This window comes from Aulonocara sp. 'chitande type north' Nkhata Bay, linkage group LG7, assembly GCF_057382095.1.
Source record: "Aulonocara sp. 'chitande type north' Nkhata Bay isolate Kocher_YH1m ecotype deep benthic linkage group LG7, A_spYH_male_GT1.1, whole genome shotgun sequence".
Taxonomy (NCBI): Eukaryota; Metazoa; Chordata; class Actinopteri; order Cichliformes; family Cichlidae; genus Aulonocara; species Aulonocara sp. 'chitande type north' Nkhata Bay.
Genome location: NC_141350.1, coordinates 59729008 through 59755674, shown reverse-complemented (window position 1 = coordinate 59755674; position 26667 = coordinate 59729008). Strand labels below are relative to the sequence as shown.

General features: G+C 39.8%; 1 protein-coding gene across 2 annotated transcripts in view; it reads left to right on the top strand.

Annotated features, from left to right (window-relative positions):
- necab2 (N-terminal EF-hand calcium binding protein 2) overlaps window positions 1-26667 on the top strand; it is a 138007-nt gene that overhangs the window by 84171 nt on the left and 27169 nt on the right. The window contains exons 8-9 of one of the 2 annotated variants that reach the window (XM_086301706.1): window positions 1933-2012; window positions 10089-10145. In XM_086301706.1, the coding sequence (XP_086157832.1) occupies window positions 1933-2012; window positions 10089-10145 (137 nt within the window). The remainder of the gene's footprint in view (window positions 1-1932; window positions 2013-10088; window positions 10146-26667) is intronic. The other variant, XM_086301707.1, reaches the window with a different exon arrangement.

Below are 26667 nucleotides of genomic sequence, written 5' to 3'. Positions count from 1 at the left end.
CTTCAGTTCGTCTCAACATACGCTCGTCATATTCTGTGATATGATTTACTCTGAGGTGTTTGACAAGGTTAGTGATGTTGCCACAACCATACATGCCAACCCTCCCAATTTTTCCCGAATTTCTCCCGAAAATCTCCCGGAGCCACCAGTCTCCTGAATTTCTCCCGATTTTCCACCCAGACAATAAAATTGAAAAACCATTTCGCAGAATTCATAGCGCGGCCCAGCCAATTCCAGTTTCCAACAATGGTGGCAGCTACTTAGTTTTAATATTGCTCTTATTTCTCTTTCTGGGTTGCAAAAAAACTTTTAATATATTTTCAGGTAAGAATGTAGCTGTGTAAACTTCAAATATCTGAGCCGACTGACACATCGTCTTCAAACCCCTGCGGTCTTTCACTATTCGGGTTAAACATGATATATAAGTCACTTTGATAACTTAAAAATGTTATTGTTTGGCTTTTTCAGTGTTTTATTTGTTCGTAAGTAAATCGGTTTGGCTGAGATTAAAGTTATTCGATTAGATTAAATTAAAGGTAACTTTATTAATCCCTCCGGAGGGTTACTCCGGGGTTTTCACACAGCTGAATAAACGTCAAACAGAAAATGATTAAACAGAAGAGTTTTACATCAGTGCCCGGTTATATTTTAGATAGCAAGGAGCAGACAGCAGAGTTTCACTCCACCGAGGGAACTCGTGACGTACTACCCGGCTTTCTTTAGACCGCGAAGGCCGGGTCCTCAGGTGGAACCAGCCTCTGAATTTGGACACCCCTGCTGTTTCCGGGCCGGCCAATAATAACGGTGACATTTAACGTATTTTATCCAATAAAAAAACCCTGTAAAATGTATTCCCCCCCCCAACAGCCCTAGTATGGCCACAACACCTCACTCTTGGAGCACTTTTTTGCCACACGTATCGCAAACCACGTCTCAGCTGTTTGTGTAGGTAAAATCAGACCGCACATGACTCCGATTACGCTCAGCCATTGTTGTGAGTGCGCACAGAGGAAATAGTTCCTTTGAATGTAGACAATCCGAATGTTATAGTTTCTTTCCACTGTGTTCCTGTTAATAACAAACTACAAATTTACTCTAAATTACTAAAATATCGATATTTTTATGTGAGAATCGATTCTAGAACATCAATGATTGGTATCGGAGGAATCGATATTTCAGGATCGATCCGCACATCACTATCAAGCACACTTGAGTTATGCAGAAGGTCAGTGATGAGAAACAAACAAGCAAGTCACGTCTGAACAGCTAAAAAATAATAATAATTTAAGATTTTGAAGTGGCCTAATCAACATCCAGACTCAGATCACATTAGGATGCTATGGCATGACCTTAAAAAGGGTTGTTCGTGCTCAGAAACCCTCAAATGTTGCTGAATTAAAACAATTACCCCAGAGCAATGTGAAAGATTCATTACCAGTTATCTTGATTGCAGTTCCTGTTGCCAATAGTTGCACAACCAGTTATTAGCTTAGGGGGCAATTGCTTTTTTCACACAGAGCCACATAGGTTTGGATAGCTGTTTTATGTCCAATATTAAAATTTCTTTAATGATCTGAAATAATTGTGAAAAATATCAGCAAAGGCCCCGAGACTTTTTCTGTACAAGAAGATCAGAAATCACAGTACGATATATCCCTGACACCTCCTCTGCTCTAAAACACTATTACATTACTGAGCATACTGTAAATGAGTTCACACCATATGTAACTGATATGGTGTGATACTGTAGCTATAAAAGAAATAGGCCGACAGTGCACTGATTTCATTACGCATAAGATGCATTTGAATGAATGTTACTAGATGCACCATATCTGATCGCAAACCGCAAAGAAAATGATGCAAATATTTTTGATATATTATTACTTAATTCAGTGTCTTTAGATTCTGAATCTGTACATCTGTGTGCTGCAGGTGCAGTGGAGGTGAGGAAAGAAGGTCTGGAGGCGCAGATCAACCGTCTAGCTGAACTCATCGGACGACTGGAGAATAAGGTGAGGAACACAGACACACCCACATTAATATGTTTTAATAACTAAGAAAGAAATCCCCAATGATGTGAGTGCAAGCAGCTGAAGTGACTTTTCTCTAATGGGTGGCTTGGCTCAGCCTCAGAGATAAGGTGAGGAGTTTGGACATTCAGAGGGAGCTCAGAGTAGAGCTACTGCTTTAATCGGATAGAGTAGGCATCTGATCAGGATTCCTCCTGGGAATCTCCTTTCTGAGGTTTTCTGGGCATGCCCAACTGGGGGGAGACCCTAGGGTAGACCCAGAATCCACTAGAGAAATAGTATATCTTATCTGGACAGGGAATGCCTCAGGTTACCCCCAGAGTAAGTGGAAAATGTTGCTGGGGAGAAGTATGTCAGGAATACCCTGTTTAGCCTGCTGCCAATCCAACCCAACTTCGGCTGAGATGAAGAAAATGGATGGATGGTTATTACATCTGGCATGTTAATTTCTGCATTTTATGGTATTTCATAGATCTGAAGCTATAAAATAAAAGCAGTGTGTGCAGTAATGTGAGCACATATCTGTGAACCTGGCACACTTCACACACATCCACTAAACCAGACCTCAGCTGCCTGCACTGCTCAGTAAAAAATGCATCGCTGTCTGCATCTTCCATTGGGATTCTCCTCCTCCCTTTGGTGCTCTATTGTTATTTCAATTCAGTTCTTTCAGTTTACAAAGTTTAAACTACATCACCTCCTTAAAAAGCACCCAACCTTTTGTTTTAGCTTCCAGTGGCTTATCTTGGATTTTTGAAGCTTTAATGTAAATTAGCCAATTGTTACATATTTCTGACATGAAACCTGTATGATTTAAATAATTGTAAACATTCTATAAGAGTTCAGTTTATCATCTCATAACCTCTCCTATGGGTTTAGAGCCACTTTAAGTCTATATACGGATCTTTATGGTCTTTCTTGGGGTTTTGCTGGCAATGCAAATCCAGCATCAGCTTCCCTAAAGCCTAATATTCAAAGCTTTACTTTAGGAAAGTAAGTTTTACCTCTTTCTCTCAGACTTTATCACTAACCCACAAAGTGATTAATACAGACATTCATCCTCAGCTTTATCGCATCAGTACCTCTGATTTTATTTATCTGATCTTTAAACAAGGCCAGGTGGATTTTTTTTCATATGAATATTCATCAATATAGATTGAATTGTCAACCATATATATTTAATTTGTGTAATACACTGGGATATTTATAACTAGAGCTATTTGTTAGATTTTTGTTCGATTTTGTAACTCTGGGAGCAACTTTGGCCACATACTTTCCTCTGTGATTAGTACGGTTTTCTGATTGTGAATGTTTAGAAAGTTCTGATCTAATTTCAGTGAAATAAAGAATCAAACTGTACATACAGGAAATACTTTGTTTTAAGGCCTTCTTTACAGAGTGAATAACACAACCTCTGATAAGAACTGAGTTCAACCTTAAAACAGATGAACAGACTGTGAGAATTGAGCTGCACTGCTGTCAGTTCTTTTAAAGCACCAGTCATCCTTTCGACACTAGAGCTCTTCTATCAGACACAAACGACTGAAAGTCAGTGATCTCTGTCCTCATTATAACTTTTTCTCTGACCAAGCTTGTCAGCATATGGAGGATTTGTTAGTTTGATATGTCACATTGGCCAAATTGCGTACACCAGAGCAGCACGCTGAAGGTCGGCGGAGGACAAAAGAGAGGAAAGTGTTGCAGGAGGGGGGGGGGGGGAATGATAGTCAGTGGGGGCTAATAAGCAGGTGGGAGTGGGGAGTGAGTAGCTGATTTACATCAAGTGAAAGAAATTGAAGAAAGTAAGAAACTATCACAGTGCATATTTTTTCTTCACTTCTTCTAAAGTGTGGCAACTCTCTAGTCAAAGATGCCTCTTCATCATCTTCCTTCCTCCCTTCTGTCATTCTTGCATCTTTCATTTGCCTTCGCTCCCCCCCCCCCCCCCCCTCGCTGTCTTTGTCCCTCCGTTCCTCTGCATTGCCTGCATCTTATTCAGTACTGAACATGTTGCAGCTAATGGAGCCCCAGCAGACTCAGCTGTCTTTAGGAGAGTGAGCGACTACAGCAGAAAGAGCTAAAGAATACCTAAAGACTATGCACCGCTGTGGGGGAGGAGGAGTAGCAAGATGAGGAAGGATAGAGGGGAATCACATTAGGAAAAAAGGATTGGAAGAAGGAAACAAAATGCTCGTGTGAGCAGAGTTACATCATCACTCATAATACCGCTTTAGAAACAACCTGAAGCCTTTAACCTCTTACTCTAATTTAATATACGTCCAACTATTTACTCAGTTTTGGCAGCAATGGCTGAAATGTTTCTTACCAAAGAACTGTTCAATAATCACCTGCAACCATAAATCCTCCAGAGACTCAATTAGTCTACTTTCCAGAAGTCTGTGGCACAAAGAAAATCTTTCCAATGTCGACTACTACAAACAGACAAGTTTCTTTTTTACCCCTTTAGATGGCAATAAAGTCAGGAATAATTCATGCATTTTACTTTTACTTGAGGGAACGTTGAATTGAAGCTTAAAATTTCTGAAAAGAGAGGTAGAAAGGAGAGTGACAGAGCATTCATTTATCAGCTCTTTCTCTATTAAAACAAGTTACCAGGGGGAACAAGGCATGTGTAAACTGAAAAGTAGGTTTAAATTTAAGTGCTTGTTGTCTTCATGTTATATAGGATTACATATTGTTGTCTTGTTGTGTGTGCAGCTATCAAAAATGGTGCTTCATGTGGCAGCACACCACCATTTCTACGTCACAGCAGATAAAGTGGATGGTTACAGAGTCACTGGCCAGGTCTTTAATGATATAGTCAACGTTTTTAAAAAGATAGACTAATTCACTTTCTTATTGAGAATTAAATCTAAAGACCATTCTACTCAGAAATGCACAGGAATTATAAAGCTGCAGTCTACTGACATGTAGCTCAGGCTCAAGAAGGGGTAAAAGCTTCTGCCTTGATCCTTCTCTGAGGCTCTCTGATAGGAAAACTGTCTGTGATAAGAAAACCTGAAGTGTTTTGCTTCAGGTCAAGAAATATAAACCTCTGTAAAGCCACACATCTGACTTTTATGTTTGTCTCTGCACAATCTGTACATGGTGTGCTGGACAGTATAACATGGAATTTTATAAGATTCAGGCGGTTTAATGGTATGTTGCATTATTTTTATGCATTATATTCATAGTGGTCAGTTTTACTATCAAATATAAAACACTTTAGTGTCACCATGCAAAAGAAATAAAACATAAATTAAATAAAACCACACACGAAAAATAATAAATAATCGACTGAAGGCTCTGTGAACAAAACTTAAACACTGGGACAAGGCCTCAGAGTCTCTACTTAACAGGTGGACATAATGCCACATTAATGCTAGAAGATAACAGCCAAAGACTTCCAGACAGCAGATGTGGCACCGCTGTCTTTGTTCAGTGTTTTTGGTACATCTTTGCTCTTCTCTCTCTTTTCTTTATCCTTTCTTCACTGGTGTTGGATGTCGCATGATTAGGATGACAAATGAGATCTGAAATGATCACAAATTGGGGTAACTAGAAGTAACTAGAAGTTTCCAAGCAATACTAGTACTGCGTAAATTTCATTTACTTAGAAATCTAAAATAATTTGCGTATCTGTTTTCAATTCAGTGTGATGCCTTTTATTTTGGAGGTTTTGCTGAAATCAATTTTCCACCTTGATAAAATTTTGATTTCAGAATAGAAAAGAAGACAAATTACTCGTATAATTACACTTGGACCAACAACAGGGAACAGCAAAAATCCGCTGCACGTGAAAAAGAAAATAGGTCACCAAACTTTTCTGTTGGAAAATGAGCTTTCAGAATAATGAGAGCTATAGAAAAGCACATGAATAGGCATTTTCTGCTGGATTAAATTTACAGAGGGCTGTACAGAATACTGCAGAAATCATACTGGATCAAAACAAAAGCTTTGTGGAGGTGTCTTAAATGTGTCTTTGCCTCTCTGTTTTGTTGAGTATTACCTGCACAAGTTTTAGTATTAAGACTGTGCAGGTGTCTGGAAGGAGAAGATATTATCACACTGCGTCGGAGTGAATCATGAATTGTTTACTCAATGAATAATAAGCCAGCTACACACTGAGTGATGCTGTACATGGTGAGATGAAAATAGTGTCTTACTTTGGCCCCTTTGCCTGGATATCACAGGAAATCCTGTTACCTACAAACCCTCCTTAAAGTGGCAAAATCATGGAGCCTCTGTTGCTCAGTCTTAGTTTCACATTCTCCTACTGTCATCCTTTTTCCTTACTTACAAAATATCATCATTTATTAGTCTCCGTGCACCACAGACCAGGAAATTTTGCTTCCCTTGAAAACATCCCTCTTAGGATAATGAGCTTTCATTGTAGAGGCTCATATGCAATCTCTCCTTTTATCAGCAAAAGTATGTGATGTTGTGTTTGATAACTTGATTATAGCCACATAACTGGCAATGCTTATGCTCACTTTTTAACTATTTTTTAAAATTACTGTCAAGTTGAATGTGAAAAAATAGTAAACTATTACAGTTCTGTCTTATAATCTGCAACATCTTCAAAATTTTTAACATCTTCAAAATTTTCCACATTTGGGACACATCGCATTCAGTTTGCATGTTGAGATGCAGACATATACACTATGTGGATAAAAGTACTGGACCAATTACGGCTTACACCTGCAGGAGCTGCACAGACAAGGACACCAATGCCATGAAGCTCCTATGCACTCTGTGATCCCACTCTGGAATTTTACTTGAGTTGTTGGCGTTCCGAAATGCATTAGTACAACTTGCAGTTGACCGTGGAATATATGGGAAGGATGAAATTTCTTCATCCTAATACAATACCACACTCAAATTCAGCGACCTTTTTACGACAACTCAATTTTTCATAAATGTTTGTAAAGTCAAACTGCATAGCTAGGTGCTTGATTTATTTACACCTGTAACAACAGGACTGAAATCACCTGAATTGAAAGACTAAAAGGTGTGGTTGTCCACATATATACCATATATATGTGAACATATATATACCACAGATAACCAAATTTTCTTTGACTGTGTGCAATATGGGCAAAGAAAAGAATGGAAATCATACCCTGACTTAACACAAACGTGACTCTAGATGTCAGTTGACATTGCTCATTAACTGCAAGACATGTAAAAGGTAACCAGTGCTGCAAACATTTTGCTAATTAAGACAGTGAATCTGTTTACAATATTTCCACTAAAACAACTTTGTTTCAATTACAATCAAATATATACTCTGAATCTTGATTTCCCCTGCGTACTAAAACATAAAGGTAATTATATCTTATCTTAAGTATATTTTGGGGAAATGCATTTAGCTTAAAATTTGTACTTTTGTGTTTTTCCTATCCAACTTGAAGATCAGTAGTTTTGTAGCAACAAAGGATCACATGCATGAGTGAAGGCTTATCGGTGTTCATCTGGGACAAGATTTAGAATAGAATAGAATGGAATTTAACTTTATTATCATTGCACATGTCACAAGTACAAGGCAACAAAATGCATTTTGCATCCATCCAGAAAGTGCTTTAGCAAAAATATAGATATATTACAAAATATGAATCTATTATTGAACTATCTCAGATGCATTACTGCAAGACTTCGCCAATAAGAAAGTATGTCAGAATTTACCCTCTCCTGTTTCCCTGATAGAAGCAACGGCATGCAAATGACCAATAGAAGCCCAAGCAGACAACTGAGCTGATGGAATCAGTTGGAGAAACTTTTCTTCACTCCTCAAAGATGACTTCTTCAGTCTCAGCTAACTGCAGGTTTCATATCTTTCGCCATCTTACAATGCTGTGGTTGCTGCCATTCCCCAACTCTCTATGAATGATTCTCATGGCCACTGATCAATGGTCATAACAGTTTGCATACTAATGATCACGAAACAGAGCTGGTCAGTTGGTCAGTGGTGCTAATTTTGCTCTCTATGCAAATTTTAAGGAAACCTCCAGTCACCTAAACCTGATGGATGAGTGACGAAACTTCCTGGGATTTCCCTACCTGGCTGATTGAGAATCTTTCATATCTTTCTTAAGAACATAAAAAAGTTAATATTATTTAAACCTTTTTTAGATCATGTTTTGGCAGTTTTTTACTGGAAACATTTTCCAAGTGATGCAGGGTGTAAAAGAAAGCAGCTGATTTGATTTGTAAATGCCTAAACTAATCTTATCTGACAAAATGTAGTGCAGTTCAAACAGAACATTAGTGAGGATAAACAGAGGGCTGAATATTCGACCTTAATTTGCTAAGCAGGCAGACTCACAACTCAAGTGAATGCTAACATGTTAGCTATATCGTTTTTGTGAGGCAGTAACACATTAGCATTGTGAGAAGAGCTTGTTAGTGAGCTTGCATTGCTGAAAACAAATGTTAATGCAGGTTTAATGGAATGCATTCCATTAGTACTGCTGCTTTGTAAAGCACTTTTAAGAAAACAGCAACGGGTAAACAAAGCTGTTTCACAAAAATGTCTTTCAGTGTAGCATGTGCAGTAAGGAAAATAGCAGGCAGTGAGTCTTTTATGTACTGAACAGCCAACAACACACGGCACCTTTCATTTCAGTCCAGCTGTGACCATACTGTGTCACATTAGGTTTAAATCATTCATCCTAGGATTTGGTATGTGTGAGTGTCTGCGTGTCACCTGCCCACTGTGCCGGACGCCGTGATCCTGCTGAGTTTGGTAAAAGTCTCAGTTGCCCTCGGAGCTCCACAGACACTATTCAAACAGTGCTAGTCATCAGTCACCTTGGTGACAGACACCTGCAGCGCTTACTGTGATTTATTAGAGCGGGTTTATATAACGCTTGCTCACAGGCAGTGAAAGTGGAGGGGAAAACTGAAAATCAATGTTGTGCCATCGTTGTACACAGTCACTATACTATTGTGCCACCTGGCTTTGCTCCTGTCTTGCCTGAAGGATATATTTGAACTTAATTTAATCGTGCCTTTCACTTAATTGACCTTTTGCTAAACCCGTCCCCTGAAGCATGGCTGTCTCGTAAGAGCAATGCCCATTATCTAAAGTATGGTCTGATTGTTTTTTGGCCTTTGTAAAATGCACAGGATGAGAAAAAGTTTACTGGCTCATTGCTACGAGGTTATGTATTTTCTGATTCACAGTCGTGATTGGGTAGAAATTTAAACGAAAAACTATTTTTTGCCCGAGTTGTACAGATATTTTGGCTTGCTGGTGTGAACTGAGGCTCTCCCAAGTATCTCTCATCCATAGAGCTCAAGGATGTTCATTTTGGCTTTATAGTCGCTCCAGTTGGGGATGTCGTTCAGGTGGAAATTTTAAAAGATAGCTGAGGGCCTAGGGGATTATTACCAGTTCTTGCTAGCGCTACACTGTAAAACACATTCTGCTCTTTGTTTGCATTTCTTCTTCTTGAATATTCAACTGCTCAGGGTGTGTTGACTTTTTGACTGGTAACCCTTTTTTGTCCTATTTCAGGCTCAGTAGTCTCTGGCACAGGAAGCCACAGGACGTCCCTAAAAGTGTTTGGTCAGAAACTAAACTCTGCTTTCAGGCTTTTTTTAGAGACTGTCTAGTGTCAGAGAGCTAGAAGTGAGAGATCGTCTTTTGTTTCCTTATGTGTAAAATGTAAAAAAAAGAAAAAGAACCGTGCAAGACTTTGTAACTAAGGAACTAGAAGGTTAGTAACTTTTTAAAAGAAGAAACAACAACTCCCCTAAATGCTTTCACGTCTATCTTCTTCCCCGTGATGTTCAACAGGATTGGGGATTTCTGTCTTCCATGTTTACATCTTTCATGTCTGCTTCTCTCAGTGATTCTCTCCAATTCCTCCTCGTTCCCTATCTTAATCTGTAAAATACATGTCCTCCTTCTGTGCCTGTCTCTGCAGCATGTCCAGAAAATCCTCATTGTGAGCTGCTAATGTGTGCTTCAAGTTGTAGTAGTAGTAGTAGTTGCTGTCGTTGGTCTTGTAGATTGACATGTTGCTGCTGCTGTTGTTGTGCTTCTCCTTGCAGACGGTCTGGTTTGACCTGCACCAGAGGCTAACAGACACAGATGGCACCACCAGTGCAGTGAGTAGACTAAACACTTTAACGTTGTCCTCTACACTGCAGCACACAGCCTTGGGCCGAGCATCGCTTTCTGCTGCAATACCGTCCTTACACCGCACTACTCTGTTCCTGATGACATACCTATATGATGCAATTACTAGTGGACAGCGCTTATGCATGGCCAGAGCTCTCTAAAAATAGCCCTGCTCTGTATGTCTCTCTCATGGGTGTGAACTTGTGAATTATTTCCCAGAAAATGTGTGTGTTTTGTTGTCTGGAACCGAATAATTTATGGGCACCGAGTATTCTCCAGAAGAACAAATAGAGTCATACATTATCTTATAACATCTAACACCCACAGAGACAATAGCAGGCATATCAGGAGTGCAAGACACATGCAGCATATTCAGTAGGATTTTGTTTGTGATAACAATCAGTGACTCATAGAAAAAACGATCTTCTTTACAAGCCGTATTCGGATTCAGTCATAAATCACAACATCTTCCGTTACAGAAACCCAAATATTTGACACCATTGTCACACACTACTCCAGCTAAGATTGCATATCGCAAACAACACATGTATGCCTGCAGTGAAGTAGAGATAACAGGGTGAGAAGTATGAATGCCTGAAAAGCCAAAAACAATCTTTCTTATAGCAATGTGGATTTATTGTAGTCACAGTTACTTTTCCCTTTCCTATTTTCCCTCGTATAAACCAAAGACATAAGAACGTCCTTCACTAAGGTGTGCTCGTATATGTCTGTTGTTTAGATGGTGTCGTTTGCTACATTGATTCTTGCTTATAAAACAGGCTGAGGGGTTTAACTGGCTTTGGTATAAAGTTACAGTACATTTACACTAGAACAAGCAGCAAATGACCCCTGGAAAAATCTATTCCATGTGGTGTATTTATATATCAAAAATCAATTTATGCCAGTTAGAGCCATTAAGTTCTGTACAGATGCACCACTAAAAGCATGAACAGAGACATGAATATGTATACTTATTTGTGTCATTGTGTAAAGCTGTAAATATGCAGTTTAAAAGTATAAATTACAATCACCGGGCATGTGTCGACAACGCTTCAGTCCCTGGGTTGACCTTAGATTTAAAGAGTAAACAGTAAAAATGACTGCTGAGCATGTCTCTGAAATTCTTATACATTAATACTTAATATGTAAATGGTAAATGGCCTGTATTTGTATAGCGCTTTACTAGTCCCTAAGGACCCCAAAGCGCTTTACACATCCAGTCATCCACCCATTCACACACACATTCATACACTGGTGATGGCAAGCTACCTTGTAGCCACAGCCACGCTGGGGCGCACTGACAGAGGCGCCCCATGTAATGTATGCATTAATTTATTGCATGTACCTGTGAGCTGTAAAAATTTTGACAAAATTGATCAACAGTTCAGAGTGTTATACAGTTGATGATGCAATGGAAAGGCCCTTTGATGTAAAAGTTGAACTCAATAAAAACAAATATCAAAAGTATGACTTACCTTAAAAACCTGCACTCAACCATCCAAAGCAATGGGCAGTACACTAGAGAGGTGAAGAAGAGAGTGCAGGCAGGACAGTTTGTGACAGAAGGAAAGCAGCAAGAGCGAAAGGGAAGATTTACAAGACGGTAGTGAGACCTGGAGGTGACAGAGCTGAAGAGCTTTGTAGACAGTGATCCAGGGTGGACAGTTTTAGAAATGAGGTATAGCAGCAGGACAGGTCAGGGTAAGTTGCTTGAGATAAAGAAGAAAGGCTGAGATGGTTTGGAGATATCAAGATAAGGTATAGAAAAATATAAAATGGATGGTGAAGTTGAATCTGTCAGGAGAAAAGAGGAAGACAACAGATTGGATTCATAGATGTCATTAAGGAGGACATACAGAAGAGGTAGATAATTCAGGAAGCAGCTGAAAGAAGATGGTGAAAATATGAATTAATAAAACAAGGCTGTGACCTGTGCTTAGGGGGCAAAAATATATGAGCGTGCCAACATGTTGACAGGAATTTCGCAGGTACAAGATTTACTATGTTATCAGTCCCGGTTTAGCATGGCATCGTGGCCTTTATGACTTTGTTACAAGGTGCGGACAATTAAAAGACCGAAACAAAGACTCTTGTGCTGCCACTTTTATGTTGTCGAGAGACAACTGGGATTTAGTTGAGTTGTCTTAATCAAGGTAGTGACTCAACTAACCAGCACCACCTACCTTTTGCATCTTTCTATATTTGTCTGCCTCTTCCTTTAGTCCTTTATTCCATTTTTCATTTTAGCATCATGTTGGGGTTGAAGATGGTTTGGTGAACCGTCACTATCTGGGCCCTTTTACCTGCATTTAGTAGTCTGCTTCATCTGTGATTAAAGCCACACAACCTGAATTGGTTACATATCTGTGTAGGTTCTCAGGACATTCAAAGAAGTCCAGTTGCTCTCCTTTCCAGGTTTTAGGAGCCTGGAAAAGAAAGCAACTGGACTTCTTTGAATGTCTTGAAGAGGCACCTCTAGGATCCAGGGCAGTCCAGTAAATCTTATCTTTTTCCACCTATTCTTTAATAAATACATCTGTATGTAAGTAAAGTAAGTGTGTCAGTGCATATGTTTCGTGCATTTGTGTTTACATATACCCCAAGTTCAGGAAGTTTAACACAGGGCCTTCCTGTGTTTAAGGGTGACCTTTGTAATAATCACAAATGCGCTCTTGCCCTCAGCAGTCGAGCCACTTATGGCTCTCAATTTGCTGCTAGGTAGCCACGAGGGCCCTGACTAACTTGTCCCGTTGTCATGGCCACTGACACAAAAAAAAGGTTATTATATAAGAGACTATCCACATGCGAGGGAGAAGTTTTAGAGCCCTGATTTGAAATTTAAATGCAGCTCCAGGAAACACTTTTAAAACGCTTAACAATGTGCAATTATAAAGAGAAGTAACAGGCAAAGGTAAGAAACAGGAAAATTAAACTTGAAAAATAATAGAAACATTTTATGAAGGCATACTTACTTTGCAGTCTTTAAAAAATAGATTCCAGTATAACATTGCGAGGCAATTAAACATAAAAATAGCTACTGGTAATCACCTTGTATAACAGGATCCATTTGGCTGTTTGGTGGCCTGCTTTACAAAGCAAAGTAAACAGTGTCCAGCTGGGACATTTTTGCCTATGAGATAATGGTGTTTGTGCTAACACACAGGCTAGGAAACCACTCTAGTGCAGTCCTCGTGGTAATGCAGCGCATGCTTCATCTCACCATGTCAGAGCTTCCAAACATGTGCGAGTATTTGTGTGGAGTTTGTGTACACCCACAGTCAGTTCTTTTAAATGTGAAAACTCACATTCAGTTCACAAACATTTAGACACATTAAACCATTTTTTGAAAATGAAACAGTTCTTCAGTTCAAAGTGTGCATAGTTTAACTGACGGTTAAACATCATCATGGCCAAATGAGGACGCTGCATTTACATCAACCTACAAAAACATACATGCTTTAACGAAACCTGGAGTTTGTTTACTAAAGAAGATATCCTGAGTTTCATTTTTAACTTGTGACCTTGTGGCGTGTACTGTGCTTTATTGAAACTTTCATCCACAACTACTTTTCTCTTGCACTTCACAAAAGCACTGACCTCATTACAAAACACAGTAACAGTGATGCCTTCTTCTCAGCTATCAGGATGAACTCTCTGACATAGATATAAATGACCTAATTTCCTCCGAGTGATAATTTAGAATGTAAATTTAAAATCACAGCACTGCCACTGTTTTTTTTACTTATTTGTTAAGTCATGGTAAATTTGTCACATGCTATTGTGGTTGTGCAGTCAACTTTGATGCAGTGTAGAGCAGCAGCTTGGAAATAGTTTGAATGCTACTATCAGGATAACAATAGTGTTGTGTTGGGCTGTCTGACTGCATTGAAAGATGGAGTTGAGCCCAAAGAACGGTAAAGATTAATGCACAGCATACACTCCAAGTACGACGCAATTACTTCTTAGATGTGCTGATTAAAATGACAGTAATGAAGCTGACTTTAGCTACACGTTTAGCCTATTACAAAATGCAATGGCAATTTTATTTTAATAGTGCATTTGAACTGCAAAGTCAATGTGCTTAACACAGAAGATAAAAACATAAAAACCTGTGTAGGTTTATGATGTATTAAGACAGTAAAAACAGCAAAAATATAATAAAGCAAAATAAAACAAAACAAAAGCAAACACAAATGCACATTTTGACTGTAGGCCTGAGTAGGGATGGGTATTGATAAGATTTTCACGATTCCGATTCCATTTTTGATTCTGTTTAACGATTCGATTCTTTATCGATTCTCTTATCAATTCTTTTTAAAAAAGGAGAACACTAAGGTTGAATAGCTTAGAACTTTCTTTTATATCTTCTCTTTGAACAAGGTAGAAATTTAGGAGTAACATGGCCTTACAAACCCAACAGTGAGATCTTAAGAGATCCAGCCTACGGCTCTTCAATGGGGTGTCACAGGGTCCCCAGGAAAAAAAATTGTAAATGTAAAATAATAAAATAAATATTCTTCTGTAGCAATAACAAAGTATAACATAAATTATTCAGTAGCAATTACACAAGAATATCCAGTAATGTCCCTGCCTACAATTAAACACATTCACTTACCGAAAATCGGGGGCATCTGCTGCGGCAGCCTTTTACCACAAACTTAAGTCACTGCTCGGTGACATTCGTCTATCCTGGCCTGAAAGGAGACGCTAACGGTAGACTGCAGCGAGAACTGCCAGCATCTGAGCCAGCCAGACTCTGTCTGTCTCTCTCATCATGGTCACCTAAATGCACAGTAATGGCAGGTTTTGTAATAAGGCAGAACACGCTAACACAATATGCACTGTTAGTTGATTATTTACCTGCCGCATTAACGGGAGAGGACGTGCAAACGTTACCGCTGCTGCTGGGTTGAGATTCACGAGTCCGGAGCGGAATTAAAAACATGACATTCATTTAAGGTCATCGCGTGTTTTGTGAGCAAATGCTTTTGCATATTCGTAGTGTTTCCTCTCTTAAATGAAATATCTACTTTGCAAGTATTGCAAGTTGCCCTGTTGTCATCCGTTCTCGTAAAGTATAATCAAACTTTTGAGCATCTGAGCTGCTTAGGCGCCGTGTTTCCTGCCAGGTAAATGACGCTCCGCAACGCGGTGACGTCATTCGGGGCGAATGGAATCGATAAGGGAATCGTTTGCAAAAATGGCAAACAATTCCAAGGAATTGAAACAGTGGGAACCGGTTCTCAACAAGAACCGGTTTTCGATACCCATCCCTAGGCCTGAGTAAATTAAAAAGGTTTTGAGTGACCACAATAGCTGAAAGCACCCTGAGCATACTTAGATCTCATTTCAGGAACAGTTAAAACATGCGCACTTGATTAAGTGAAAAACCTGACTGAGCATTTTTCATTCATTTCAGCACATTTTTTTAAATTCTTTTTCCCCTGCTGCAGTCATGGTGCTCACAGGTGAAAATATTATGGATGGATGGAAGGATGGAGACTTATCAACACTTTGTGTAAAAGCAGAGGGCCTACTGTTGTGATTATCAGTGATAAGCCTGTTATTTACGATCTAATACTGAAGAAGAGGGTCTTTGTAACATAATAACAAAAAGCTCCTGAGGAAACTAATCTGAAAATGAAGTCGTAAAAACTGCTGTGGAGTCAGACCATTGTAGATTCACAACTAGATTTACAGGATTGCTTCTAACTGTATACGGTATATAGATGAGACAGCACACTGTGCTGAACAAGAGACCTTCTTTCTTTCATTTGTGCAAAATACAAAGTGCAAAACCGACATGCAAAGAGTCTGTAGAATAGAGGCCTTATAAAGAGGTGGGATCCCACTGAATGCATGGACCTTGCATGGACCTTTGCACACACGTTTAGTCTAATATGAAAATGTAACAAATGTGTAATCCAAGAGGAAAGAAGTGTTTGAGTTTTGAAGGTTCCCTACCTGCAGTCCTGCGTAACAGAATGCCTGTCTTCACCCTTGCTTTTTATTACCTTGGAGAACAAATTTCTTTGCTCAGGGTTTGAAGAATCTGCTGGTCAAATGACGAGCCTCTCTATCAGTATGTGTGCAGTATGACTTCATGAATAATGATAAGTACTGATTACATATGCACGGTTTTCTTCAATACAGGATCTGCTCAGAAAGTAAAGAACAGACATTTTGTATGTGATGTTGATGGAAATGTTGGAAAAGTATTCCCTTTTAAAGTACTATTATTATAAATAATCTCCACCTGAGAACAGCTGTCCGTTACATAAGCTGTGGCTGAAATCGTTCCCAGAAAATCAGACCCTCACAGATTGCCTCCCTCTTAGTAAATGCTGCAAAATGTTCCACCAACCAAACGCATTAAAATTCCTCCTGTTGTTTGCATCCAATCTTAGACACACTTAACTGATTACATGTAAACTGGGCATTACAGTCTATTGGATCTGTTTGATAAATACGTCTCTAGACACAGAAAGCTTCTGAAATGAGGTTCTAATAAACCTGGCCTTTTGTTCCGAGACTCGAATAAAGACATGGCAAGTGTAATGAAAATGAAATGGAATGCGAATTTCCCTTAATTTTTCTACCACCACCATTCGCTGCCTCTCCTCAACTGTTTCTTCTTGCTTTACAGCTGAGTATACCATCACCTTGTGAACACTCAGACTCTCTGTGGTACACCTCTCTTGCATCTTAACAGCAGTTTTTCATAACAAGGTCATGCTCCACTTCACCTTTACATAATTTCACCCCTCCACCTATAACTTCTATTTTCCTCCTGGAGAAAGATTTTATTACCCATCATCTCCCCTGCCCATTCACTGTTCTATCAAAGCAATCACGCCTCCTCTCAGCACAAAGACACCTCCGTGAGTTGTATCGGCACAAAGGGGATCATAATAGGATCACGTACTACATGAGAGATGTAAAGATAATTTGACATTGCAGTTGGGGAGCTGAATTAGCATGTGCATTTTATTTGTAGTGGATACTTGTCAGCAGTGAGTGGCTGGCTGACAATGAGCTGTTATGAGAAGTAGGTAACTCAATCACATACACTGTCTTTTGATCCCCAAGTGGCATGTGAAAAAAGACAAGAGATGCAATAAAAACAGAAGAAGCCAGAGCCAATGAAATCTAAAAATGGAAGTGTAAAGGAGTGGGATAGAGACGCAGCTTAAAGGTGTTAAAAAAAGGGAATAAGAAAGTAGATAGGCTGGATCAGAGAACACAGGTGCAGGTTTATGAGGTCTTTCTAGCACAAATAGCATGAATGTGTTGTGTTTTTTACCCGAGATTTATTGACTGCGCAGAATATCTTTGCACAGGTTATTCAACTAAATAAAATAATAAATTAACCACATGCACTCAGGAAAGAGCAAAAACCCACTCTTATAGGTTTCATTTTCTAATAAAATATCACATGAATGCAGTCATGCTGGGCAGCTAACACGCACAATACTGACCTCCCACCAACATTAAACCAAGAGTCATTTTAACAGTATTATTGTTATTGTCATCTTGACCCAACTGAGAGAATCACAGAAGTGTTTCACCAGAGGAGACTCTCAAAACCATAAAGGTTAGCCTCCTGGTGGGAAAAAGTCGGGGACCAAGAACTGTGATCAGAGTTCCAGCAACACTTGAAGTTCATTTCAATTCAATTCAATTTTATTTAAATAAATCTAAATCTAAAGAACAGTCGCCTCAAGGCACTTTATATTGTAAGGCAGACCCTACAATAATGCATACAAAGAAAAAAAACAATAATCAAATGGCCCCCTATGACCAAGCACTTTGGCGACAGTGGGAAGGAAAAACTCCCTTTTAACAGGAAGAAACCTCCGGCAGAACCAGGCTCAGGGAGGGGCGGGGCCATCAGCTGCAACCAGTTGGGATGAGAGAAGGAAGACAGGATAGAAGACATGCTGTGGAAGAGAGACAGAGCTTAATAACAAGTACGATTCTATACACCTATTGCAGCATTACTAAGGGGGGGTTCAGGGTCACCTGATCCAGCCCTAACTATATGCTTTAGCAAAAAGGAAAGTTCTTCTTTTAAGCCTAATCTTAAAAGAAGTCTAAAGAACAACTTCATCCTGTCTACTGTGCACATTGGCAGCAGGTGAATTTGTGCCAGAAACCTCTAACAGCCATGGCTGCCTGGACATAATGTTGTGTTAGTGTTTCAATATAAGGGTAACAATGTAAAAATGCTGGTTGTGCTAAACTTAATACATTGTCAATCATTTTAAGTTGGTTTAATGTAAAAATGTGAGTTGTTCCTGTTTTAACTGTTTCCTGATTTCACTTATGTTAAATAATTAAATAAGGTGACCTGATGTGTAATAATAATGATAATAATGATGATTATTAGAATAATAAATACATTAAACACATGTAATCAAGAAAGAGCAAATATTATGGGTTTCTTCTTCTTCTAATAAAATGTCAGATGAATGCAGTCACTGAGTTCAGTCTGAGTTAACAGACAGATTTGCTCGTTTCACTTTTTGCTTGTTTAAAAAAAAGATGAATTAATTCTATTAAATTATTGAATGATGCTGAGCAATGTTTATCCTCTGTCTGATCGAGATTTAATTGAAATCCAACTAAAAGGTGAATTAACTGATTGACATTTCCATATACAGTGGGGCAAAAAAGTATTTAGTCAGCCACCAATTGTGCAAGTTCCCCCACCTAAAATGATGACAGAGGTCAGTAATTTGCACCAGAGGTACACTTCAACTGTGAGAGACAGAATGTGAAAAAAATAATCCATGAATCCACATGGTAGGATTTGTAAAGAATTTATTCGTAAATCAGGGTGGAAAATAAGTATTTGGTCAATAACAAAAATACAACTCAATACTTTGTAACATAACCTTTGTTGGCAATAACAGAGGTCAAACATTTACTATAGGTCTTTACCAGGTTTGCACACACAGTAGCTGGTATTTTGGCCCATTCCTCCATGCAGATCTTCTCGAGAGCAGTGATGTTTTGGGGCTGTCGCCGAGCAACACGGACTTTCAACTCCCGTCACAGATTTTCTATGGGGTTGAGGTCTGGAGACTGGCTAGGCCACTCCAGGACTTTCAAATGCTTCTTACGGAGCCACTCCTTTGTTGCCCGGGCGGTGTGTTTTGGATCATTGTCATGTTGGAAGACCCAGCCTCGTTTCATCTTCAAAGTTCTCACTGATGGAAGGAGGTTTTGGCTCAAAATCTCACGATACATGGCCCCATTCATTCTGTCCTTAACACGGATCAGTCGTCCTGTCCCCTTGGCAGAAAAACAGCCCCATAGCATGATGTTTCCACCCCCATGCTTCACAGTAGGTATGGTGTTCTTGGGATGCAACTCAGTATTCTTCTTCCTCCAAACACGACGAGTTGAGTTTATACCAAAAAGTTCTACTTTGGTTTCATCTGACCACATGACATTCTCCCAATCCTCTGCTGTATCATCCATGTGCTCTCTGGCAAACTTCAGACGGGCCTGGACATGCACTGGCTTCAGCAGCGGAACACGTCTGGCACTGCGGGATTTGATTCCCTGCCGTTGTAGTGTGTTACTGATGGTGACCTTTGTTACTTTGGTCCCAGCTCTCTGCAGGTCATTCACCAGGTCCCCCCGTGTGGTTCTGGGATCTTTGCTCACCGTTCTCATGATCATTTTGACCCCACGGGATGAGATCTTGCGTGGAGCCCCAGATCGAGGGAGATTATCAGTGGTCTTGTATGTCTTCCATTTTCTGATGATTGCTCCCACAGTTGATTTTTTCACACCAAGCTGCTTGCCTATTGTAGATTCACTCTTCCCAGTCTGGTGCAGGTCTACAATACTTTTCCTGGTGTCCTTCGAAAGCTCTTTGGTCTTGGCCATGGCGGAGTTTGGAGTCTGACTGTTTGAGGCTGTGGACAGGTGTCTTTTATACAGATGATGAGTTCAAACAGGTGCCATTCATACAGGTAACGAGTGGGGGACAGAAAAGCTTCTTACAGAAGACGTTACAGGTCTGTGAGAGCCAGAGATTTTCCTTGTTTGAGGTGACCAAATACTTATTTTCCACCCTAATTTACGAATAAATTCTTTACAAATCCTACCATGTGGATTCATGGATTTTTTTTTCACATTCTGTCTCTCACAGTTGAAGTGTACCTCTGGTGCAAATTACTGACCTCTGTCATCATTTTAAGTGGGGGAACTTGCACAATCGGTGGCTGACTAAATACTTTTTTGCCCCACTGTATGGAGCCATGCAGCTTTCAGGGCTAAAAGGATGCGTCCTATAGTTATTCATCATATCTGCCAGTTTGTTTGTTTGTTTTTTAACATATTTACTTAAGTCATAAGTGTCATGTTGAATAAGTATTTCTGGAAATAAAAAGCAAGATAAACTGACTCTGTTTGGCTATGATTCAAAACAGGATTTTAATCAGAAAACTTAAGTAGTTGGGTGAGGACAAGATGCATCATTGGAGATGGAGCTAACAGGCTGGGATGGCTCGGGAATGGAGAGCAGGACGGGCAGAGCTGGCAGGCAGGCAGAAAGGAAGACAGAATTGACTAATGGCTGAGGGAGTATAAGTGTGGAGTGGAGCCAAAGGTTGGACGCTTGACCCATGCTGGGCAGGTCTAAACAGAGAAAAAATTGGATCAGAACAAAAGATACGTGGAGCAAACTAAACCGTGCAAATCACTAGCACCAGCAAAACTACTGCAACTGGCACAACGATTTGTCAGACAATAGCAGGAGAGGGCAGATATGCTGCAGAATAATGTGCTGATGACCAACAGATGTGTACTCTAATTGGAGAAATGCTGGGAGAGCTGAAGGCAGCCCTACCATTCACAAACACAGATCACAAGACAGGGAAAAGGGTGAAAAGGGAGAGAAGATTCAAAATCAATTACCAGATCATTATGCAAGCTAGCACTGGGAAAGTAAGTTTGTAAGGATTACAAACAAGAAGCAGAAAGAAGGGGATCAGGAAGCAAAAGTTCCAAGCTGAGTGTCATGACTGGGGCAGCAGCCGTGTGATGTGTGGAAGGACGACTCAAATGCAGCGCTTATTCAGATGTGAGGGTGATTTATTAAGAATACCGAACATAAAGTGGGGATGGCAAAACAGAACTAAGGATGAACTAAACTGGGAGAAACTAAACCAAAGAGTAGCAAACCTGAACATGAAGGGAGGACAGCAGGAAGAGCACGCAGGGTGACACAGAGGATGAACACAGACGACGCAACCAGGAACAGAGGCAGACACACACTATAAATACACAGAGGGACACTGGGAAATCACACAGTGGGAGACACAGCTGGGCCTGACAGACAGGGGAACACTAACACCAGGGACCAACAGGGGGAGCACAAAGCCAGAAACCCAGTATCCAAAACCCCAAAACGCAAACCATCCCAAAACAGCCCATAAATAATAATAATAACATCAATAAATACACGCAATTTCATTGTTCTTGACAATGACAATAAATAAATAAATACTAAATACACTAAACACAAAATCACTCAGTAAGGACTCAGGACCATGACACTGAAAAAGCAGAGCCATACTTTATTCCTAACAGAGACATTAATAAATGTCTGAAATGTTGAATTTAATGTATTCCAGATAAATTAAGCAGACAGGCAGGCGTAGAGGAGAAAGTGAGATTCACAGAGGGACATTCGGGATGCTTTGAAGACTAGTATGAAAAATAAATCAAAAACTTATGAATATGTATATGACCATATGAAGGGGTCACACATTCTGCAGCAGCTCTCTTACTTGGACCATATTTCTCAAACTCCAGCAGTGCTGACTCAGATGCAGAATGACTTAGGGGCCTTCCTTAAACTGAATCAGTGCTACAAAACTGTGCTTTGTCAGTCTAAACCTGATTTTTGCTGGGCAGAATGCAATCATCTTGTAAAACTAATGAAAGTGTTTGTTCTTTCTTTCATATGCTTATAAGAGTTTTACCAGAACACCTGGAAGACACAGAATCAAATTACTTTACTGATGTTTCACTTGTACCCTAGTCATTTGAACCCACATATCAAAATGAGCAGATTATTAACTTATTCAGGTGTAGTTTGACATTTTATGGTTTTCCTGCTGAGAGTTGCATGAAGTTGACAAATTGAGCTCTTGTGTTTTATGCGTTACTTTCTGAAAGCTACTCTTGATTTCACACATTAGTTTTTGGATTCATGTCTTGAAATCTAGAGTCTGTTATTTTTGTCTTTGCCATCTTAGTCTTTTAAAACTAGATGTGACCATATGTGTGGTGTGTGAGAGGGTGGAGGTTATCAGCTAATGCTAACACTAGCGAACTGGCTTGGTTAACAAGTGACCTCCATAGTAAGCAAACAATATAACTTACAGGACCTTGTCAGCAACTGAAACCCACGCCATGAAGCTCCTGGCACACGGTTTTTGTGCTGATGTTAATGCTAGTGGAGGTTTGACCAGTAGAGAATGCCAGTAGAGAACGTTAACTGTAACTTAGGTAGCTCTTTAGAACAACTCACTTTTTCACCATTGTTTGTAAAGCCAAACTAAATATCTAAGCGCTTGATTTAATACACTTGTGCCAATGGGACTGAAATCACCTGAATTCCAAAACTGTACTTCTGTCCATATGGTGGATATATTATTAGTTTTGGCAAACGGAAAACAAACTTAAGACAAAATATACTTAATGGAATGCATGACCATACAGGGTCTATTAGTGTGACCTAATGCAGGACACTGAAAGCACTAGAAACACTGGTGTTTCCAAGTGTTTGGCCCCCAAAGTCTAGTTGATTTAACTAGTAGCTGCATAAAGGGCCAAAGGATGGGTGAGCATTCAGCAGTTAAGCATTTAGTTGGTCTCGGGTATAGCATACAGTACTCTGATTGCTAACCTTGCACACACCTGTAGCGCCAATGCTTCCTCAAAATGAAAAAACTGCCTCCATCAAAACTGCGGTGCTAGGTTGTTAAAAAAAATCTGTAACTTTTGTAAGAAGACAGCATTACTTCCAGAAAATGCCCCCATTAAGCCACAAAATGCATAATGTCATGAACATCACTGTGACTTACAAAACAAAAAACAAAAACTTTTTTCAGAAGCGTGTGTGTGGGTGCAAAGAGAGACAGGACTTAGGTCTGAGAAGTGTACTCAGGCCTGGTTTGTTAAGTGCACTGTGAGTACAGGATAACTGGGCAGTGGGTAGATGAGATGCCTCCTTTCTTGTACTCTAAGAAACACATACTCCTGACTCAAACTCATTGATTTAACAAATTAATAAGCAATCTTTGGAGGTGGTGTATTAGCAGACCTTTGGACAGATGCATGTTCTGACAGTTCCATGTTTTATGTCTTTTGATTAAGCTCATGTGGGAGTAAGGATTAACCTGCCAGCACCGCGTGTCTCAATTATGTCATTACACACAGTTTGCAATTTCATCTAAAACAAAAATTTATTTTTAAATTTTGTTTGGGTATAATATTAACAAGCAATGCACCTGCTCCTGTTGTACAGAAAGCTAAACCATCTATACACTGCTGGCTTTAGCTTTACAATGAGTTTGCAGGCATGACACTGCTTTTGCAAGGATAAGCACATTTCCCAGAATATCAAATTATTTCTCTAAATGCATTTTTGTCCTGTTAGCTTTCATAACATCTTAAGTCATGCTTGGAGAGAGACTGCTGCTTTATATGCAATTGTGTCTATTTAGGGTGTTACACTAATCTTAATTGCAGTTCTGTGTAGCATTAGATGAACTTGAAAGTCTTACATATGGCTTTCTCAGGCCTGCAGCTGTGCTCCAGTGAAGCAGTTGATTCAGAAGTGTTGCACAACTAAAGTGCTAAAGGAGTGTGAAGAGGGCTCCTAGCATGTATTTTCTTCATTCACAACCCCCAGCCTCACTGCTTCATGGAGGTTACCACTGCTTTCCTTTCATGAAGCAGCACATGATGGATCAGTTAGCTTTGACCGTTATGTCCAGCTCCAAGTGAGATCCTTCTTGCTGCTTCAATTGCCCTGACTCGCAAAATTTCTTTCATAAAATATCCAGGGTATAAATTATATTAGGCACACTAAGAGAATTCATAGATTTTTTTATAGAGTCTGGAGGTCATATAGATTTCAGGGTACCAGGTGTTTTGAAGCCCAGTGGTTTGCCTGCTCAATGCACCATTGGAGATTTTTCAAGGTGACATGGAAGTTTAGAAAGAAAATGTACAATAGTACACTTTGGACACTTTGGACTGATGCTTTACTACAAATGAATACAGAAAATACAGAATACAGAAAATTTTCCACAGGTTCAAGAATTGGAAGAAATAATAATAATAAATAAAAACTATTGTTCAGCTTTTTGTGACTGAACTTGTTTTTCTGAGAGTCCTTTTTAAAAAGTGAACGTCTGAGTGTGTCAGGCTTGGAGCCACGAGCCGTCCGGATTACTGACAAGAAGAAAAATGTAGCACCAGTGTTTCCCTTTAAAGGTACAAAGAGCTATTTCTTTTCCTGTTGAGTCCAACTTGTTTGTGGTCATAAAGATGTCCGATAACCAAAGTTAAAATGCTAGCAACTATGTCAGAGTTTGTAAAGGAAGTTTGTGCAAATGTTCCTTTTTACACGGCAAAATTAGACTTGATGACAGGACGGTGGTATATTACAATCATGTCTGACACATGTGAGATCTGAATCTATGAGACTGGAATCTTTTCAGCGTCTGCACTCGTGATATATGAATGGTGGCACTTGTTCCCTGAATGGCACCAATCCCCTTGGTAGCTGTTTGTGTTCATGGCACTGGAGAATTTCTCTGTAAATTCAATAACTGCTCCACCGTGCTTTAATCAGCCACAACCCCCACTGCCTCTTTCTCTCTCTACCTCTCACTCTCTGTTTGTTCTCGTCTATGCTGCGACACAATTTAGTCCCATTAGCCAGGAACCTGACAGCTTGTTCACTGTATCTGTTCCCGTGTGTGTTTGTGTGTGTGTGTGTGTGTGTGTGCGTGCGTGCGTGCGTGCGTGCGTGCGTGCCTGCGCACGAAAGAGAAAGAGATAGAGATATCTAGACTCATCCTCTCCTCCACCTCCATTTTTTTTTTAGCTTTGCCTTTATTACTTCCCTTCGCTATTAACTGACTTTGACTGATTTGGTGCAGGCTTTTATCCTGCCTTAACTGTACCAAAAAGCCCCACTGTTATCCAAATGTAGCCATACTGTGTTTTTTCTCCCCCCTGTGCTAATAACGCACTTTATGATCCGTATTTAATTACTAGCCAACATCAAGATGGAGTACTCTGAGAAATAGCACAACGGTACGTTGCAAATTGCCCAAAAAACAAAGACAAATGTGGGAGATTGTGATAAAAGCAACAGCAGGTCAGGTAGAATTAATGTTTTTTAAAAAGGAGAGATAACAAGGGAGAGCGAGAGAGAGTAATTCCCAGAAAAGCAGGCAAAATCTCAGGATCAAACCAATGGAAAACAACAACCAGCAGTAAGGTACAACCATATTTTTGTTGTATTCAATTCCAGGTGTGATTGTAATATTCTAAGACTGGACCAGTGAAAATATTGTAACCTTCAAGGTCATCTTCCCGTGCACCCCTGGACAAAATTCATGTGCTAATTTTAGATTGCTCGCTTAGTGCTCCAGTGATCAACGCTGCTGATCAAGAGTTTGTTGTCATCAGACCAAACCATAGCTTTTTTGTGATGTGAAACGTGCAGTCAGGAGAGTGCTATCCATCCAGCATTCAGTGTGTAATTTGAATTGATTCCATGGTTTTAGACTCTATAAGACTTAAACTTTAATGTCACAAGCTACATGAGGCTGGCTCCAAGAGCAGATCAGTTCCTATAAACTCCAAAGTGCTCGACATAACAGCGTTGGTATCACTGTTTGTAACAACTGTTTGGTAGGTGGGGTTTTTTTCCTAGGCCTTACTTCTTCTAACCATTGCCCATTTGTTTGTGGTGTTGGTGCCTTATGGAGCATTGTTGAAGGAATTATCTGAGAAACATGACTCGCTGTGTTGTGAATACTATTGAAGAGTCTTGTGACTCAGTATTAGTGAATAAAATTGCAGAATTTAACTCTGTTACAAGAGTATCTTACCATCATCTCTATTAGTTAGTGGTAGCAAAATTGGTATGGCCCGGATCTGGCCCACACAATGTGCTTACACATGGCCCACATACCGCAAAGAATGACGGCTCTTTGGTGGCCCAGATCTGGTTTGCAAGAAGTGGCCCACACATGGGCCAGCACAAGGCCAGTTGCAGACACACTGGCCCTGTGCTGGCCCATAACAGTTTCAGCTCTGGCCCCAGATGTGAGCCTGATGTGTACATTAATCAAGCCATGCGATAACAACATGTGCCAGAACATAACAGTGCAAAAGTAACATGACAAAACTCTGTTCAAACAGAGAATGGACTGATTCTTACATAGCACTTTTCTACTCTCC